We start from the raw sequence: 15,276 nt of genomic DNA on the forward strand, positions 1-15,276 counted from the left end.
CCTCGGGTAATTCTCGGGGCACTTAGGGGCCGAGACGCTGCGGGCACGGTGGCTGGCCACCCACGAGCACGGTGGGCAGCCGCGGCACGTTCCAGACCTCACGTGGCGCGGCGCTAGACCCCAGGGTCTGCACACCGCGCCCAGACGACGCTTGTGCTTCCCTGGTGTTCTGCAGGCTGCGCAGCACCCACGCCTGGGGCAGGGCCGGCCGCGTGTCCTCCCTCCTACGCTGCTCTTCGGAAACCTGCGGGGGAGAATGTCCAGACCCACGAGGACAGCCTTGACACCAAGACCCTCATCTTCAGTGCTGAGCTCCGCGGTCCCTGGCCAAGTGCTCTCGGGGCAGTCTCCGCCAGCCCCCCGCCCCACCAGCTCCGGCGTACCCCCAGCTACCAGCGACCCCAGGGGCATGCCTGTGATTTCCCGCCCTCTTCCAGAACACCTACCCGCGTTGGCTTCTCTTGAGTATCTTCGCTAAAAACCCTTTTCTTTCCCACACTTCCCTCAAGCTTACACCCACTGTTTTCCCTGAATGATAACTTCCTTGAAAAAGAACAGTCAGCTGGGTGTGGTGGCTCACGCCTATAATCCCAGCACTTTGGGAGGCTGAGGTGAGAGGAATGCCTGAGCCCATGAATTCGAGACCCGCCTGGGCAACTTGGTGAGACCTCATCTCTACAATAAGCCAAAAAATTAGCCGGGTGTGGTAGCGGGCACCTGTAGTTCCAGCTACTTGGAAGGCTGAGGCAGGAGGATCGCCTGAGCCCACAGGCCGAGGCTGCGGTGGCTGGGAGCATGACACTGCCCTCCAGCCTAGGTGACAGAGTGAGACTCCTACTCAAAAAAAGAAAGAAAGAAAAAGAACAGTCTTCCTTTGCTCTCTCCACTATCTCACTAGTCAGGGCCATGGGCAGAGACGGGAGACCCAGCTCTGGGTTCCTCTGTCTTCCTCCAGGCAATCCGTGAATTTCTCATTAGTACTCAGTGGACCCTGGACCGCGCTTGCTCTATTAATCTCTACAGCACCAAACACGATCACTCGTCCATCCCTTCCGGAAGTTCTCCATCCCCTCTGCCGCTTGGCTTCCGTGACCCCACTCTCTCCCACCGTCTGGCTTTCTCTCTGACTCCTCTGTCCCCTCCAGAGCCTTTCCTTTGTTTGTCTCTTAAATGCTGTTGACCCCCAGGGTCTCATCTTTGGGCATCTTCTCCATCTAGGTATTTGGGCAAGCTCTTCAATCCATGCCTTCAATTACCTCCTATATTTCAGCAGTTTCTAAATCTCCAGCTTGGACGTCTCGTGGGGTTCCAGATTCTACAGGTACTGAACAGCTCCACTCAGAAATCCTACAAGCGCTTCAAATTTAACATGCTAGTAATTTACAACAACCTACTTTACCCTCCCCTGGTCTTTCTCCTCAACTCCTTATCTCAGTGGACAACACCGACACCCTATTTTTATCATCAAGGCCTTTTTGGGTCTGCTTCATCAATGTCTATTATTAAAACAAAAGATACATCTCCAGCTTGTGAATATATTAGCAATAACATACTTTCCTTTAAAGAAAAAAAAACACAAAATAACCCCAAATATACTTATGGTTATTTACAGTCTAATTGTCTGTTATTCCTCAGAAACGGAAAATGCCCCAGATGACTAAGTACTTAGTGACCTGCTTATTGTGACAACTAAGAATGAATTAAAATGTCCATTTCCCATTTTAGCAGCTTACTTAAAAATTAGAATTAAACACAGCCTGAGCCACATGGCGAGACCTTGTCTCTACAAAAAATTAAAATTAAAAAAACTAGCAGCCGGGCTCAGTGGCTCAGCCTGTAATCCCGCGCCTTGGGAGGCTGAGGTGAGCGGATTGCCTGAGCCCACGGGTTCAAGACCCGCCTGGCAACTTGGCAAGACCTCATCTCTACAATAAATAAAAAATTAGCCGGGCGTGGTAGCGCACACCTGTGGTTCCAGCTACTCGAAGGCTGAGGCGGAAGGATCACCGGAGCCCAGCAGGTCGAGGCTGCGGTGGCCGGGAGCAGTCACTGCACTCCAGTCTGGGCGACAGAGTGAGATCCAACTCAAAAAAAAAAAAAAAAAATTAGCCAGTCACGGTGGCACGTGCCTGCAGTCCCAGCTGCCTGGGGGCTGAAGCAGAAGGCGCACAGGAGCCCAGGAGCTCAAGGCTGTGGCGGCAGCGATCACGCCCCTGCACTCCAGCCTGGCTGACAGAGGGAGGCCCCAACTCAAAAAAATAAAATTAGAACTCAACAAACGTAAACACTAGAAATATTCAGAATAGAGCAAAAAAGTAGATTAGCTATTTCTAATAACAAGTCTGCTCGTTTGTCATTCTATTGACTGAAAAGTTCATCATTTTCTTCTTTTAACCATTTACGGTTGTGAAAATCTCATTAAAAACACCAGCAATATCTCCCTACCTCCCAAACCATTAAACAAAACCATTTAACCAAAGATTGTCTTTCTCTTCCTCAAACAGTTCAATATATAATAAAAGGACGTAATTACCTGAAGGGCCACTCAACATGGTATCTTCTGAAATGAATTCTATTCCCAGCTTTTTCCCATTTTCCATATAAGCTTTCCACAGGGTCTTATTGGGAAGAACATTGTAATAATCATGTACTCCACCTTTAATTTCCACCTAATAAAAAATTTCAAAACAAACTGAAATTAAAAACTCAAATTCAGATAAAACATGAAAAAAAACACCAAAACTCAAATTCACTAATTTCCACACCAGTGATAGTTCTTCCAACAGGAAGAGGTCTTAAGAGGGAGCACTTTCCCTTCCAGATTTAAACTCTCTCTGATCTCTCACCTTTAAAAAGGTGTATTTTCTATCTAGAGTTCCTAGGACTCTTATCTCCTTTATGTTATATATGCACCAAACCACACAACGCCAACAAGCTCTATACTAGCCAGCGAGTGTCAACTTCAGTCACTTAAATATGGTGTGGGGGAGTCCAGAAATTTCCACCTTAACCAGCACCTCAAAGTAAATCTGACACAGGTGATCAAAAACCACACTCTGAGAATACTGCTCTAGGATTCAGTCTCCAAAAGGGGGAAACTCAGCTTCACTAATGGTCAATACACAAACAGACACAGACATCACTGCTTGGTCAGAAAGGTAGAAAAGTACCCTGAGAGAAATACAGGAATGAGGAAGAATTGCAGTGGTCCTCATTTACAAATTCAACTGTGTGAAGAAACAGAACCAGTTTATATATGCCCAGTGCCATATATCCATTCAGTGGATTTACAGATTCTGTTTTGATTAAATCAAAATGGACAATATTCCCTCAAACTAAAGATAATGCCAATGTTAGCAAATCCAATCATAAAATGGTAGAAATGGCATTTTTTTCTTTTTTCTTTTTCCCTGAGTTGGCGTCTCACTCTATCACCCAGGCTGGAGTGCAATGGCATGAGCATGGCTCACCACAGCCTCAACCTCCTGGGCTCAGGTGATCCTTCTGCCTTAGCCTCCCAAGTAGCTGGGACTATGGGCATGTACCACCACATCTGGCTAATTTTTTTATTCTTGTAGAGATGAGGTCTCACTATATTGCCTGGGCTGGTCTCAAACTCCTAGCTACTACCTCAGCTTCCCAAAGTGCAGAGATTACAGGCGTGAGCCACTGTGCCTAGCCTGAGATGACATTTATTTTTATTTATTTATTTATTTTGAGTTGGAGTCTCACTCTGTCACCCAGGCTGGAGTGCAGGGACACGCTCATGGCCACCCCAGCGTCTACCTGCTGGGCTCCTGTGATCCTTCTGTCTCAGCCTTCCAAGTAGCCAGAACTACAGGTGCGTGCTACCATGCCTGGCTAATCCTTTAATTTATTGTAGAGATGAGGTCTTGCCAAGTTGCCTAGACTGGTCTTGAACCTGTGGGCTCAGGCAATCCACTTGCCTCGGCCTCCCAAAGTGCTGGGATTACAGGCTGAGTCACCGAGCCCAGCCTGTGACATTTCTTTTATTCTTGGCAAGATCTAAGGTAGAAACAATGACAACCAAGCAGACTTTACAAGTCAGCCAAAATATTAAAAATTATGAAAAGTCTATTTAAAATATAGATTTAATTCCAACACAACGAAGCTTATTCTAAGGGAATACTGTACACCCTGAGATATTAGGTAATGATAAAAGTTTATGTACATGCGTATTTTATAAATAAATAGTTAAAACGTGTATAATTATAAACAAATAAGGGAATAAATGCTTAGTTTGTATCAGCCAAGGCTATGTATGCTTCGCAGTTCTCATTCTCTAAGTCTACACGTGTCTTCTCTAGTGGCACATGAGGCTATGTCCTTGCTCCTCTGTGGGTCTACGTGCTTACTTCGCATGACATGGCTTTTATCTGCTTCTCTTTGCAGACTGTGTTCCCTGTCTAAGAATGCTCTCCCTCTGTCCTTCACCCACGTATCCGGAAGCATGCACCCTTCCAAGCTCGCTCATTCAGGTCTCTGGTCTTCCACAAAGCCCTCCTCTTGGCAGCCCCAGACCCTCTTTCCGGTCTCTGACCCTTAATGTACACTGTCTGACAGCTACTGCTCCTGTGGGGTACAGCACTATGTGAACACATCGTCCACCTCTAGAGCAACGAGGACAGAAAAAAATAAGGTCATGTATACGAAGGCCAGGCTCTCTCTTCTTCACCGACATCTCATGAATTCCCACAAGAACCCTAAGAGAGGTCAAGAGAGAAGGGAGGCCCAGAGATATCAGATACCATTCCTAAAGTTTACAGAGTCAGCTAGGCTGAGAGGTACTGGCCAAGATCTGGCTTTTCCAACTAGACTGTGGGCTCCTCCAGGCCAAGATTCATATTCTATAAAGTTCCAAAACTCACCCCGTTTTACATGATTGGTACTGATTTTACAGTTCATATCAACAAAACCTCTCGACCAATTTCTGTGTCTATTTTAACGTCCATTCCAGTTAACTATACATATTCATGTCACCACTACACACATCCACAACATCGCCAAAAATAGCTTTAGCTGATTTTGCCATGAAGTTCTCTTTATAGAAACTATAGAGAGCAATTCTGAAAGACTATCTGCCAATAAGGAAGGATGTAACCTGTAAAAAGGCAGGGGTTCTGGCACAAGAATAATTCTCATTACTATGGAAGTAGGACAACCTGTTGTCTTCGCTACCGCAGCACTGAGTGAAACATAAGAACTGAAGCCTTTCACATTAACTATTCAGCCAGCTTGTCTCAGTCCAGATAGGACCAAATGAAAAAGAGACAAGTTAGTTCCAGTATAGCTTAATATCAATAGCCCCAGCCCACACATCTACCTCCAACTAACGTAGATTAACTAGTAAAAGTTCTTACTGTGCACCCTGTAGCTGAAGCTGCAGCTCTGAAGCAATCTTCTGCCTTTTTGGTCAAAACTTGAAGTTCTTTCATTGAGGGAGCACGGAAGTAATAGATTAATTCCGAATAAGAGGGAATGATATTGGGTTTTACACCACCATTTTTTATAATACCTATAAAAAGAACCAAATTAATGGAGTTAAGCTTGACCACTTACTTAAGCTTAAATAGACCCATTAAGTTTTTCCAGCCAATATGTCCACAAAGAAAAATCATTTAAACTTATTAGCTTTATCAAATATTCTGACATATGTTGTACAGCATATGTTTCTATACAGAGAGTGATAGTTGCTGACTAATAGGAAAAAAATAAAATATGTATTTTATTCAAAGAAATTTACATAATATTAAGAAACTATGATCTAGATTATAAAGAAACTTAAAAATTATAGGCCAGGCGTGGTGGCTTAGCCTGTAATCCCAGCACTTTGGGAAGCCAAGGCAAGAGGACTGCCTGAGCCCGGGGATTTGAGATCAGCCTGGGCAATTTGGTGAGACCTCATCTCCACAGTAAATCACAAAAACTAGCCGGTTGCATGCGTCTGTAGTTCCATCTACTTGGAAGGCTGAGGCAGAAGGATCACCTGAGCCCAGCAGGTCGAGGTTGCGGTGACTGTGAGCATGCCACTATACTACAGCCAGGGCGACAAGAGTGAGATTCCAACTCAAAAAAAAAAAAAAAAAAAAAATTATATAACTACAAAAATAAGCAGCAATATCTTAACTTTCAGGAAAAGATTTTTATTTCAGTAGGCTTGTACACTTTGATAAACTTTTGACATAAAAAAGAAAAAAATCAACAGTATGAGGTTCTATAGCTACCCTCACATCTCAAGAATCTGATGAATATTCTAATGATATTTAGGTCTAAGGAAATAACTCATGCTAAGAAAAAAAAAATCAATGCAGGTCACAAGGATCACAAATGCATTTATCTGGAACAACAGAGAATGAAGATTTACCCATTCAAAGTAATTACTAAAATAGATATGCAAAATCTAATTTCACATGACATACTTTAAAAGAATATTTATACATAGTCCTATGTGTTTCTTTTAAAGAAACAAAGGCAGAAAAATTGGTACATTTTGTACCGACATCAACCTATAGCAAAATCAGACAAAGAACAGATATCAAAGTATAACAACTTTCTAAATCATAAGGAAATAAACCAAAAAATAAATTTGTACATTCAAGACAGTACTTTAGGACTGTACTATTATTATGGTGATACACATAATTTTAAAAGATGTCACTCAGGATTTACAGCACTTGAGTAAAAAAAACAAAACCAGCAATCATTACATCTTTTTTTTTAAACTGAGAAAGTGACAACATTTTGTTATCATGAAGAGACAGTGAGCATAACTGGAAAATCAGCTTCCAGTTTTTGAATATCCACAGAAAGAACACTGTTCCCTACATAAATCCTTTATCTCTGTTATTCAAAGACGACCATTCCATTTATGTACACTAATCAAACTGTCTTACTACCCATGTATAGACAAACTTTCTAGTATCCTGACCCGTCCATTTCTGAAAATGTTTTAAAAGTTTAAAATATTCATATGACACATATGTTTCCAACTGTTTTAAAAAGTCAAATATTTAAAAATCATACTGCATTGAACTATATTAAGCACCATCTATCATACAAAGCACCTGACATTCATACCATGAACTCTCCAGGCTGGTTTCATCTGCTGCCTCAGCACAGACAGATTGTTGTAGGCCAGAACAGCGGCATCCAAGGCGTTTACTCCTTCCCAGGGATAAGCAGCAGCATGAGATGCTTTTCCATAGTACTTCACAGTCACACTAGGAAATAAAAAATCATTTGAAACTACTTTTCCCAATATTGCCAAAGCAAGAAAGTTCAAGAGTTAGAATCATCTGAGTGTTATTCAAAACTCTTTTACATTGCTGGAATTTTGACTTGTAAATCATTTGTAGTAATAACATTTATTTATGTCAGTGATAGTTTATAATTATGCAACACAGTGCCTCACACAAAGAAAGCATATTAGGTGCCGGATTTATGAAAAAAAAAAAATGCCTCCTGTATCCTTTTAAGTTGCACTGTAACAGTTCTACATCAAAAGTCTGCAAAAACTCAGAAATTCTGTCTGAAGAGGGGGAAGGTCAGAAAAGATACAAGGGAGGTAACATGTGAAATGGCTTAATCTGAAAATCCGATTATACTCACAATATTATCATAAGATACCCTAGCATTAAGTCAGTTGTTCCTAACTAATTCTGTATTAATGTTCCAAAATACCTATATCAATAATATTTTTAATTTGTATAAATTATTGTTAATCCCCTTACAAATAGTCCTCATACCAGTCTAACTGCTCTGATAAAAACAAAAAATAACAGGTTTACAGAAATAACTGGGTATTAAAAAGTCAAACTGGGTATTAAAGAACCAGGTACAGTGGCTCATGCCTATAATTCCAGCACTTTGGTATGCCGAGGTGACAGGATTGCCTGAGCTCAGGGGTTTGAGACCAGTCTGGGCAAATTGGTGAGACCTCATCTCTACAATAAATCAAGAAAAATTAGTTGGGCGTGGTAGCACTTGCCTGTAGTTCCAGCTACTTGGAAGGCTGAGGTGGAAGGATTGCCTGAGTCCAGCAGGTTGAGGCTGTGGTGGCCATAAGCATGCCACTGCACTCTAGCCTGAGTGACAGAGTGACTTAAAAAAAAAAAAAGCTACTTATAAAGTTCTGTGATTGACTTCCTGAGAAATTGCTTAGAAACTGCCTATCTGATTAACAGCGCCCACATTTAGATGATTAGAAAACCACGTTTTTTTTCTTTTTGAGTCAGGGTCTTACTCTGTCACCCACGCTGAAGTGTAATGGCATGAACATGGCTCACTGCAACCTCAAACTCCTGGGTTCAAGCGACTCTCCTGCCTCAGTCTCTTGAGTAGCTGAGACTACATGCCCAGCTAATTTTTTTATATTTTGTAGGTACAAGGTCTTGCTATGTTGCCTAGGCTGTTCTCGAGCTCCCGGGCTCATGTGAACCTCCCACTTCAGTCTCCCAACGTGCTGGGATTACAAGTGTGAGCCACCACACCCTGCCACTTATTTTGTTTTAATAGGCTAGATTCAGGAGTCCTTAGAATGCTTACACTGTTTCTTAACTGATTCCAAACATTCTACCAGCAAAGCAGAAACAAGTTAAAGCATCTAACATATGAATAAGATTTTAAGATACTGTACTTATTTCCTTGACATATATCTTATCATCACCTTAAAACTGGGATTTTATCAAAACTGGTGATAAATATTATAAAAAGGAAAAGGAAGCTCTTTTTGAAAACGGCTCTAATATCATTTCTTCCAGGATTGAAATATATGTACAATTAAAGCACAATAAATTACAGGAAAAGAACTGCTAATGGCTGCTGTCTATCGGCATTAGTATTTTAACCTTAATAATATATTCTAAACAAATTGATATGGAATTATGTTGGGAGCTGGCCGTGGAGGCCCGCCTGAGCATTAGGGATCCAGGCGGGCTGCGGACCCTGAGACCACTAGGATGAGTTCAGGAGCTGAAGGCCCATTCCCTCTTCCCTTCTTTGCTGTTTGGCACGATCCATTAGCAGGGACTTGGATGATCTAAGCATGAAGTTCTGAGAGTATGACAGGCATGGCTAAGTCTAGAAATTCCATTGTTCCGTTTCTCACAGACTGTGGTTTTGGCCTTTCTATCAATTATGGTTCAAACTCAGGTCACATTCAGGAGCCTTATATATGATACAAGCTTCTTCATGAGATTTAAAAGTATATTTATAGAATTAGTATATACATTTAGAGAGCTGTTTCCAGCTTTAGACGGTATAGATGATTATCTAGAGTTACCAGAAATGGCCTGGGCCATTTGGACTTTGGACTGGGCCACATTCCTAAAGGCCCAGCATCCACTTTGGGCTAGGCTGCATTCTTTTAAACTGGTTTTTTAGCTACAATTAGTGTAGGTTTTTTCTACTTATTATAGAAACTGAATTTATTTTACTCATAGAAAGTATTGTAGAATAGGTCATGCTACGTCAGGGAATTATGTTAGTTCAAGCATGATCAAACATATTTTGAGGTTTTATAAGAATACAGCTAATTTTAGAAATTTCATTATTCCCATTTTTTACTAATTGCGGTTTTGGCTTTAGTACAATTACAGTTTGTATTTGGGTTTATTTTAGAAGCTTTATTGCTGATGATCAGCTTTATATATTAGGATTGGAATCAAAAACTTTTATAGAAATTAAGATAGATACATAGGATCTTAGAATAGCCATTTTGTTAAGAGATTATAATCAATCGTTTCTGGAAATGTCCCAGCGTGATCTTTGGACTGGGTCACATTCTTTAGGAACTGGTTTGAGCTATAATTAAGAGTTTTTTTATAGTACAGGTAAAATTAGCACCGAATAGAAAGGCATTAGGATTTAAGTTAGTCATTAGGTGTTGGGAATGCATAAGTTTTAGAAGTTATTGTTTATTAGAATATTATGATGTTAGAATTGTTGTATTGTTTGTGAGGAACATTAACCAAGCATAAGGAACAGTGAAATAATATTGGGATTGTTCTTCCACATGATCGAGGAAACACTTGGTGGGTGGGGGGACGCCCCTCATCCACCTGGTTTTGTGTTCGCGTGAAAATCTTGTGATCTTGCCTGTGAAACTTTAGGATAAAAGGCTTACGGTTTGCCCCATTAAATTGCCTTCTGCACTAGACGGAGTCCAGTCTCTTTCTTTCTCCCCCTTCTCTTTCTTTCTCTTTATTTCTCCAGAATAATCGCCAACACCATCACACCTTCCAGGGACCCTCTAAGTCTCTCTGCAGGGGCTGGCCAATCGCAGAATTATTTCCAAGATATTGTTTAATTTAAAAAAGCAAGAGCCATCTGAGTCTAGTGGCTCATGCAAGAAAGCCCAGCACCTTGGGAGGCCAAGGCGAGAAGATTACCTGAGTCCACGGGTTTGAGACCAGCCTGGGCAACACAGTGAGACCTCATCCCCACAATAAACCAAAAAATGGGCTGGGTGTGGTGCCTCACACCTGTAGCTCCAGCTACTTGGAAGGCTGAAGTGGAAAGATCGTCTGAGCCCATCAAGTTGAGATGTGGTGGCTGTGAGCATGCCACTGCACTCCAGCCTGGACGACAGTGAGACTCTGACTCAAAAAAAAAGCAAAAGCCAGAAAAATATATTGACCTGAATACTTCAGAGAGGAATACCTCTTTCAAAATTTAATATATAGATAATTTAATTTATTTATGTCCTACATATATGCCCCAAAAGTCCTGAAAGGATACATACCTTTTGAGAAGGGACCAGATTTGGGAAAGGCAGTCAATTAGGGAACAACCTGCTTTATCTTATTCCTTGTTAGAAATTTTTGTCAGTGATATATAAATGGCCAACAAGCATATGAAAAAATGCTCAACTAATCATCAGGAAAATGCAAATTAAAACCACGAGATACCACTTTATACCAGTCAGAATGACCATTATTAAAAAATCAAAAAACAACAGATGTTGGCTTGGATGTGGTGAAAAGGGAACACTTATACACTGTTGGAGGGAATGTAAATTAGTACAACCTCTATGGAAAGTGGCATGGAGATCTCTCAAAGAACTAAAAGCAGATCTACCATTTGATCCAGCAATCCTCCTACTCGGTATCTACCCAAAGAGAGGTTGCTGTTCAAAAAAGACACCTGCACTTGTATGTTTACCACAGTACAATTCACAATTGCAAAGATGTGGAATCAACCTAAACGTTCATCAGCTGATAGTGAATAATGAAAATGTGGTATATACACCACGTGGTAGATATATGGTCTATATACCATGGAATATGCCATAGAAAAGAATCAAATTATGTTTTTTGGCCAGGCTTGGTGGCTCAGTCTGTAATCCCACGCTTTGGGAGGCCAAGGCGAGTGAATTGTCTGAACCCGTGGGTTGAATTGCCTGAGACCTGCCTGGGCAACTTGGTGAGACCTCATCTCTACAATAAATTTAAAAACTAGCCAGGCGTGGTAGCACACGCCTGTACTTCCAGCTACTTGGAAGGCTGAGGCAGAAGGATCGCTGGAGCCCAGCAGGTCGAGGCTGTGGTGGCCAGGAGCGGCCACTGCACTCCAGTCTGGGCGACTGAGTGAGACTCCAACTCAAAAAAAAAAAAATTATGCTTTTTGCAGCAACTTGGATGGAAGTTCATCCTAAGTGAAGTAACACAGGAAAGGAAAACCAAATACTGCATGTGCTCACTCATGGGAGCTAAGCTAAGCAACTGCAAAGGCACAGAGAACGGCATAACAGACAACGAAGACTCAGAAGGGGGATGTTATGGGGGAACAGGAATGGAAAATCACCTGTCAGTAATTTTATTTATTTATTCATATTTTAGAGACAGAGTCTCGCTATGTTGGTTTCGAGCCCCTGGCCTCAAGCAATCATTCCACCTCAGCCTCCCAAAGTACTGGGATTATAGGCATGAGCCACCATACCTGGCTCTAAAAAACTGAATTCTTGATCTCATTCTCTTTACCATATTAAAAGATGACCAATGAGGCTGGAGGCAGTGGCTCACACCTGTAATCCCAGCATTTTAGGAGGCCAAGGCAGGAGGTTCACTTGAGGCCAAGACTTCAAGACCAGCCTGAGCAACATAGCAAGACATCATCTCTAAAAAAACTTTTTTTAAAGACCAATGAAAGCTAAGAAGCCACACACTAAGAAGAGGTCTGGGCCAAAAAGGCTGACTTCAGGATCAAGACCAAGAAGCATAACTCTAAGTCCAAGAAGGTCAATGGGCTGGGAAGCTAGCCCGCATTTGCAGGTCCCTTCCAGACAGAGGATGGAGAGATTTCTAATCTCCAATGTTTTCCAGAGGTATGCTAGTATAATTGCACCACCCTGAAACCAAAGCTGAAGGATTCTTCCAACTGGCAAGGTACCAATTCATGATGAGAACGAAAACACCAGATTAATTAAAAATAAATGATCACCTTCTAAAACAAAGGCCTGGGAGGTTGCAAAAAGGTGAGATACCCGAGTACAATCCAGAAGCACTGCTGGTCTGATTCTGTATCACACCCTAGGTACCTCACTACCTCAGAGAACACATGGTTTTCCCAAAGTAGCTGAACTGTGGCTCCTGTGACTGGACTATTAACCACTATGGTTACTACCATGGCTAAAACTTTTGGTGTAAAAAATTCAAACCACTTCAGTGATGCCCGCTCCTGGGAACTAAAAAAGGCTCCTCAATATGGAGAAAGAAAAGGTTTCAGTACTAGACAAATCTGAAAAGCACAGATTGGCAAGTTCCACTAAAATCCACAGCTACTCTGCTTCCGTGTTTGTCTCAGGATATAATTTATCCTGTTTGTTTGTTTTTTTGAGTTAGAGTTTTACTCTATTGCCCAGGCTGGAGTGCAGTGGCATACTCACAGCCACCGCAGCCTCGACCTGCTTGGTTCAGACAATCCTTCTGCCTCAGCCTTCCAAGTAGCTGGAACCACAGGCACGTGCCACCACATTCAGCTTATTTTTTTATTATTGTAGTGACGAAGTCTCACCAAGCTGCCTGGGCTGGTCTTGAATCCCTGAGCTCAGGCAATCCTCTCGCCTTGGTCTCCCAAAGTGCTGGGATTACAGGCTTGAGCCACTGTGCTTGGCAATTTATCCTCTTTTTAAAGAACTCAAATTAAAATAAATAAAATGGAGTGTATTTTCTTTTCATGTCTAATAGACTGTCTCTTGCAAATCTACTCATATCAAGGTGTTGGGAGCCGGCCATGGAGGCCCACTGAGCGTTAGGGATCAGGGAGGGCCGTGGACCCTGAGACCACTAGGATGCATTCGGGAGCTGTTGACCCCATTAAGCAACCAGGAAAGGCTCCTGCTGGCTCTAACAGAAAACTCTGAGACTGAAATAAATGTACACAGCTAACTTGGGAGTCTATTGTTCCCATTTTCCACGGTTTATGGTTTTTGCTTTTAAACAATTTAAGTTTAACTTTGAGTCATACTGAGGAGCCTTAGTGTAAGTCACAGGTTCTCTTGATGTAATTTTAGAAATTTATAGATATAGGTTTTAGAAAATAGCTTATATAGACTAAGAAAATTTAAGTAACCATTCTGTTATAGAAGTATAGTTAGTTCAGTTTGATTTAGGAGGGCCAGTGAAGTTTGAATTAGGCCAGCTGGTGCTAGGAGAATGTAACCATAGCAGCAATTGTTTTAATAAAAACGAGTTTCAATTAGTACAGAATAGTAGAAGTTAATAATTCACTATGGTGGTTTCGGGTTTAGACATTGAGTGATGTTAATTCAAGATGATGTAGTTATAATACAATTAAGGGCACATAAGAAACTGGTTTGGGGGACATTAAGCTAGCATAAGATACAAAAAGACAATCTGTGGTTGTTCTTCCTCATGTTCTTCCTTATATATGAAAAAACATTTGCTTGAGATGGGGGGGGTGTCCTTTGTGCACCTGGATCTGTTCGTGTGAGAGGCACATGCTACCTTTTGTTTCCTGTGATGATGACTTTGCAGAGTTTGGGGATAAAAGCCCTGGGATAACATTCAATAAACGGCTTCTGTCCACTTGAACAGCAGTCCAGTTTCTTTCCCTCTAGTTTCTTTTCTCTCATGAGTCACCTACGCCATCACACCTCGAGAGACCCCCGACCCTTGCAGGGGCAGGATAGATGCTTTCCAGAAATTAGATTACTTTATTTTTTATTTTTTAATTTTTTAAATTTTTTTTTTTGAGTTGGTGTCTCACTCTGTTGCCCAGGTTGGAGTACAGTGGCACACTCACAGCCACTGCAGCCTCGACCTGCTGGGCTCAGGTAAGCCTTCCACCTTAGCCACCTAAGCTAGAACTACAGGCATGTCATCATGCCTGGCTAAGTTTTTGATTTATCGTAGAGACGAGGTCTTGCCAAGCTGCCCAGGCTGGTCTTGAACCCGTGGGCTCAGGCAATCTACTCACCTTGGCTTCCCAAAGTGCTGGGATTACAGGCTGAGCCACCAAGCCCGGCTAGATTACTTTATTATATAGTTGAAAACGGAACTTAAGTGTCCACATATCCTGTCTGCTATTCCTATGCTTTTTAGGTGCTACTATTTTAACACTCTAATTATGAGCACATGATAAATCTCAATTAGAAGGAGCGTGCCAAGCATCATTCAACAGAAATCAAGACATCATATCATTATCTTTCCATTTACTCTTTAAATGTGTATGCGGAGTTTTAGTCTCTGGTTTAGACACTGGTCTATAGTCTGTTTTCCACTAAGTGGTTTATCTTCAACGAGATTACTTACTCATGTTCAGCCACATCTGGCAGATAAGCAGCATTCTCTTGGGATGGATGGGCCATGAAAACAACATCAAGGTTTTGAAAAGCCCCTGCTTCGATTAAATCAATTTTGCCACCACCATCTTCCTCTGCAGGGGTTCCCAGGACACTTACCTAGGAGGAAATACCCATGTTAGAGCAAAACAACAACAAAGAATTCCTGGTAGGAAAACATCCAACAGGTTCCCTTGCATATGCATTCACAATCTACATTCAAGTCCCTAAACTATGAAGAGAGGTTTTGTTCTCGATCACTTAAACATCCGGCGCTAAACTAACGGCGCTAAACTAAATCACAAAATGTGACTTATACTGTTAGGCCAATTTGGAGCAAAGCGTGTACTAGAGACACTACAGGAAGCCTTTCCTAATTTTATGATTAAATTTTATATAACTAATGGCCAAGATTGAAAAGATAAATACAACATATTTAGTTCCTCAGAATTTGT

The 15,276-nt window shown here is 41.7% G+C and overlaps 1 protein-coding gene across 1 annotated transcript in view; it reads right to left on the reverse strand.

Annotated features, from left to right (window-relative positions):
- Positions 1–14,941, reverse strand: part of PM20D2 (peptidase M20 domain containing 2) — a gene marked incomplete at its 5' end in the record, with an annotated part of 17,136 nt that extends 2,195 nt beyond the window's left edge. Inside the window, 5 exons of the mRNA XM_021714124.1 lie at positions 65–389; positions 2,534–2,669; positions 5,382–5,536; positions 7,099–7,241; positions 14,793–14,941. Coding sequence (XP_021569799.1) covers positions 65–389; positions 2,534–2,669; positions 5,382–5,536; positions 7,099–7,241; positions 14,793–14,941 — 908 coding nt within the window. The remainder of the gene's footprint in view (positions 1–64; positions 390–2,533; positions 2,670–5,381; positions 5,537–7,098; positions 7,242–14,792) is intronic.
- Between the last annotated feature and the right edge of the window lie 335 nt (positions 14,942–15,276).

Source organism: Carlito syrichta, unplaced genomic scaffold (genome assembly GCF_000164805.1).
Source record: "Carlito syrichta isolate Samal-C Ts95f unplaced genomic scaffold, Tarsius_syrichta-2.0.1 Scaffold305248, whole genome shotgun sequence".
NCBI lineage: Eukaryota > Metazoa > Chordata > Mammalia > Primates > Tarsiidae > Carlito > Carlito syrichta.